This window comes from Emiliania huxleyi (assembly GCF_000372725.1).
Source record: "Emiliania huxleyi CCMP1516 unplaced genomic scaffold EMIHUscaffold_230, whole genome shotgun sequence".
NCBI lineage: Eukaryota > Haptophyta > Isochrysidales > Noelaerhabdaceae > Emiliania > Emiliania huxleyi.
The window spans coordinates 171740-176670 of NW_005200332.1; the positions used below are offsets into that span (position 1 = coordinate 171740).

Genomic DNA, 4931 nt, shown 5'->3' on the forward strand with positions numbered 1-4931 from the left:
GGGGGAAAGGCGGAAAAACAAAGGGGGGGGGGCGGCAAAAAACGAGGAAAGGGGCAGAGAGAGGAGGGGTACAAACCACGGGAGGACAAAGAGAGAGGGAACGAAACGGAAAGGGGGGAAAAAAAAAGCCGGGGCGCGAGGAAACGCGGACGAACCGGCACGAGGGAACGCGCAGCGGGCACCCACAGACACAAACACGGACGCACACGCGCAGGCCCACTCACACACACACACACACACACACGCCTCCCCGCCCTCGCCCACAGGCTCGAGCGCGTCGTGGTCGCCGAGGCGACGCCGCTCACCGAGGTCGAGATCGCGACCAAGCTCGCCTCCTTCCGCGCGGCGCAGCCCGGCTTTATCGACCTCTCCTTCCCCACGATCGCGGGCGCCGGCTCGAACGGGGCCATCATCCACTACGACTGCATGGTGGCGGACGCGGCGCGCGTCAACACGCTGGACGGCTCGCAGATGATGCTGCTCGACTCGGGCGGCCAGTACGCGACGGGGACCACCGACGTGACAAGAACTTTCCACCTGGGCACCCCCACCGACTGGCAGCGCGAGTGCTTCACGCGCGTGCTCAAGGGCAACATCGGCCTCGACACGCTCACCTTCCCCGAGGGGACGCCGGGGATGGCCATCGACGCCTTTGCGCGGCAGGCGCTCTGGCAGGCGGGGCTCGACTACCTGCACGGCACGGGGCACGGCGTGGGGGCGGCGCTGAACGTGCACGAGGGGCCGCACTCGATCTCGGCGCGGTGGGGCAACACGTGCGGCCTCGAGGAGGGGATGATCTGCTCCAACGAGCCGGGCTACTACGAGGCGGGCGCCTTTGGCATCCGGATCGAGAACCTGCTGGTGGCGCGCGCCGCACCGACGCCGAACGCCTTCAACGGCAAGGCGTACCTCCGCTTCGACCAGCTGACACACGTGCCCATCCAGGCGTCGCTCCTCGAGCCGTCCCTCCTCACCAGCGCAGAGGTGGAGTGGCTCGACGCGTACCACGCCCGCGTCTGGGAGCGTGTCTCGCCCCGCGTGGACGCCGACTCGGAGGGCGCCCGCTGGCTACGCCGAGTCACGCGCCCGCTCGCCGAGCAAGGGGTGCGGGGCTTGCCGCCCTCTAGGACGGCCGCAGTGGCAGAGGCCGCCGCTGCGTTATAGAGGCGCCGCTGTGCTGAGAGTGAGCACGGTCGCAGTGTGCAATGCAATTTTGTGGCACAAGAGTCTGCAGCTAGGTCTGGTCTTCGGAGACGAGCGGTGAGCCATCATGCATCAAAACGATTGGGTGCACAGTTTTTGTCTTCACAGCCTTGTTATGAGAAGAAAATACGTCCTATGGCGCTATGCGCTGGTCTGTGAGAGGTTGAGGTGCGAGCCCTGGAGGCCCTGGTGTTTGTGGGAGACCTTCACAGCACTTGGAGGATGGAGCACTTGGAGTGCAGTCGGCAACCTCACATCCAGGGCCGGGGAGCTAAGAAGCGTACCCAGCGGGCCGGATGATTGGCATCGGGCTACGGGCTAGAGAGCCCTGACCCCTAGCTCACCGAGTCACACCTTTTAGGCACCGACAATGACAGGGCACGCCAAATTGAAGCCCACAGCCCACAGTCCACAATGAAGGTCTCTCTCTCGTTCTCGCTGCTCGTTCTCGTGCTCCTCACGCTCGCAACGCCGGCCAGCACGTTGCGCCTGGGAAACTCGCGCCGCGCCGCGCCTTTAGCACCTCGCGCTGCGCGCTCGCTCGTCATGAACGAGCCCGAGGCAGAACCCGAGTCGGTGGAAGAGCCAGCCGTTGCTGGACCCGGTGGCATGAGCGCCGCCGCAGCAGCGGCCAACCCAGAACTGGCTTCCAAGGCGATGGCGATGGCGGAGACCATCGCCGCACTGCAGGCGAAGCTGGACGGCTTTCCGCAGCAAGCGGGCACCATGTACTGTGCGGCCGCTTAGTCGCACCTCCGCCATGTCGCACCGAGCACCCGACGGCGTCCGCCCGCTCGCCCCCCGGCAGTCATTACGAAGGACGACCTCACCACCGCCGAGAAGCAGCTGGCGGGTATTGTCGCCACCGCACTGACCGCCGAGGAGCGCGAGGCGGCAGCGGCAGAGAAGAAGGCAGTGGTTGCTGCCAAAAAGGCTGAGGCCGACGCTGCTGCGGCCAAGCGCAAGGCGGATGCGGCGGCGGCGGCAGAGGCAAAGCGGGTCAAGGCGGAGGCGGCCAAGGCGGCCAAGGCGGAGGCGGAAGCGGCAAAAAAGGCCGCGGCGGACGAGAAGAAGGCCGAGGCCGCATCCGGCTCTCCCTGCGTCTGTCCGCGTTTGGCATGTCCTGATTCTTGCGTAGGCGACCAAGGCCGCGGCCGCGCCTCAGAAGGCGGCAAAGTTTGAGCTTCCCAACCCCTTTGGGAAGAAGTGAAGGTGTACTGACCCTAGCCCGCCCCATGCACTCCGCTCCTCGCCTCACGTCTCACGAGACCGACTCCCATCCCCCCACCCTCGCTCCGTCACTCTAGACACGCTCCACGTCGGCATGCTGAAGAGCGCGGGCTTCTCGCAGTTCCAAAATGTTCGAGACCGGAACGGAACCCGCCTGAGAACACATGAGCTCCCGCGCCTCGGTCTACCATACGGCTCTCCTGGATGGAAGCCGGAAGGTGGCGGGGGGGGGGGGGGGGGGGGCCTTTTTGGAAAAATTTGGTACCCCATCCTCTGGGGGCCCTTGAATGATGCCCCCCGGGACCCCCGGGAAAAAAGGCCCTTTTAAGGGAAGCCTTGAAGGGTGCTACGAATCTCTCCTCACGCTATTCAGCGGCACACCCTACTTCGACTACCACGTACCCCAGTGCACCGCTTTGCGACCGACGCGCGGCTGATCCTGATGAACGTCGGCATCGGCTTTTCTTCCTCGTCATCCTGCACGCCGCGTACAACCTCGCTGCCTTTCTGACCAGGCGCGATATCGGCGGCTACTGGCCAGATATCGAGGCAGCAACTCAGGACGGCGCTGCTGCGCGCACAACGTCCTCAGCGCCGTGCTCACCGCGGTTGCTTCGCGCAGATGAACACGGCAATCGACGTGCGCGAGGCGGTCGAGGTCGATGCGTGCGACGCCTTCATCATGCCGTCGCGCTCGATGAGCATAGGCTCACGATCAAGTGCGGTGCCAGCTCGGCTTCATATCGACGGCCGCACCCGTCATGGAGCTGGACGTGGCGATGCCGGCGCGGCATGAGGTGGCGAGTGCCATGTCCTACTGGATGAAGTACCTCGCACAAACAAAGGGCATCACATACGCGAGCGTGCAGGCCGGCTACGAGAGCGAGCCAGCCTGCCCGCGCTGGGAGACGGCGTCGCAGAAACGTAGAAGTGGCGTCGAGAAGCTGACCATCACGAGCATGTCGGGGCCGCTTATCGTCGCCGCCGCCTTCATGTTCGCTGCCATCACGACGTGGATGGTGCGGACCAAGCTCTCGAAGCGTGCCAAAAGGAGGATGAGACGTGCCGTCAAACGCCTTTCAAACGGCAAAGGAGAGGAGGAGGACAAGAAGTTTAAGGACAAGAAGCTCGGCCAGCTCGCGCGCGAGAGCGCGAGTCGCATCTCGAACTGAGACGACTGGGACGGGCAGCGGAGGGCACGGGATCAGAGGCTGTGTGATTGGCAGAGCTGACATTTTTCTCACCTTGAGACATTTTTGTTAGGTATGTGTTGGTACATCAAGATACAGAGCTCACACATGAGAACTGCTCGGCCCACCCCGGATCCTGCTGAACAAGCTCCTCTTGTAGCTCGATCGGTCACACCGCCATCACCGCCGACGTCTCCCAGTGAGATGATGGAGAGGGGGGACGACACCGCTCGATCTACCCTCTGGGGTCCCTCAGCGGCGTGCACCTCGATCCTGTACCGTGTTTGTTATGACCCCCCCCCCCGGTGAACACACCAGTGAGGGAGGGCGAGACGATCGAGGGGTCCCGTACCAGGCGGAATCGACCCTATCCAGTGCTCAAGTGCTCAAGCTCACACAAATTCGTCGGGGAAAGCGGCGAGTCGCAATTCCAGGGTTTCGCTGTGGTTGGTCGACGTTGTGGGACCAACCTCCTGTCCGAGGTGCGAGAGAGACGCACGATTGTTTTATTTTTTTGGCTTCGGCGCGGAATTCTTTTCCTTGCTTGTTCTTTTCTGAATGAGCTTGCCTGCGGCGAGGGCGGTCGAGTGCACGGAGCTAAGTGCCTCGCCGTCCTCGCAGGAGTCGCTTAGGCGGCTCCCGTGGTGTACCTCTGTTAGTGCCAGTGCGCGCCAGTCTCGTGCCTAGTATCGTGCGAGGGAGTGGCTGCGAAAATTCTTTTCTCGCACGACTTATTTTAGGATTTTATAATTCTTTTCCTGTGTCGAGCCTGTCTGCTGTGAGAGAGAGTTCTTTTCTGTAAATTCTTTTCCTTTTGTTTAAATTCTTTTCCTCGTGCGTTCCCCCTTGCCCAAATGTCGGTCGAGTGGGACGCTCGGCTGCAGGCCGTCGAGCTGCCAAAGAGCATGGTGAACGCGCTTGTCCTCGACTGGCTCGTCAACCAGGGCCACCACGACGCGGCGGCCGCGTTTGTGCGCGAGTCCGGGACGCCGGCGGGCGATCTGGACGGCATCGCGGAGCGGATGTCCATCCGGCAGGCGGTCGAGGCGGGGCGGATGCAGGCCGCGCTCGAGGCGCTCGAGGCGCTGCATCCAGCGCTCCTCTCGGTCGACCCTCCGAACGGCGGCTCCGACCTGCAGCTGCTCTTTGCGCTGCAGCAGCAGCACTTCATAGAGCTCGTCCGCGCGGGAGATGTCGCAGCGGCACTGACGCACGCGCAGCACAAGCTCGCGCCGCTCGCGGAGGCGCAGCCCGCCCTGGTCGAGCCGCTCGAGCTCACGATGATGCTGGCGCGCCGTGAGACGCCGA

At 63.8% G+C, this 4931-nt stretch overlaps 3 protein-coding genes across 3 annotated transcripts in view; all 3 read left to right on the forward strand.

The window, feature by feature from the left end:
- The window catches only part of EMIHUDRAFT_236125 (hypothetical protein), a gene marked incomplete at both ends in the record, with an annotated part of 2175 nt that extends 1011 nt beyond the window's left edge, over nt 1-1164 (forward strand). Inside the window, one exon of the mRNA XM_005779410.1 lies at nt 267-1164. Within this exon, the coding sequence (XP_005779467.1) occupies nt 267-1164 (898 nt within the window). The remainder of the gene's footprint in view (nt 1-266) is intronic.
- A 1099-nt stretch (nt 1165-2263) lies between these two features.
- EMIHUDRAFT_366747 (hypothetical protein) lies at nt 2264-3411 on the forward strand (the record flags this gene model as incomplete). Its single annotated transcript, XM_005779411.1, has 2 exons — nt 2264-2634; nt 2841-3411. A coding segment is annotated over exon 2 (187 nt), but the record flags the coding sequence as incomplete, so codon positions are not given.
- Nucleotides 3412-4477: 1066 nt separating this feature from the next.
- The window catches only part of EMIHUDRAFT_236128 (hypothetical protein), a gene marked incomplete at both ends in the record, with an annotated part of 701 nt that continues 247 nt past the window's right edge, over nt 4478-4931 (forward strand). Inside the window, one exon of the mRNA XM_005779412.1 lies at nt 4478-4882. Within this exon, the coding sequence (XP_005779469.1) occupies nt 4478-4882 (405 nt within the window). The remainder of the gene's footprint in view (nt 4883-4931) is intronic.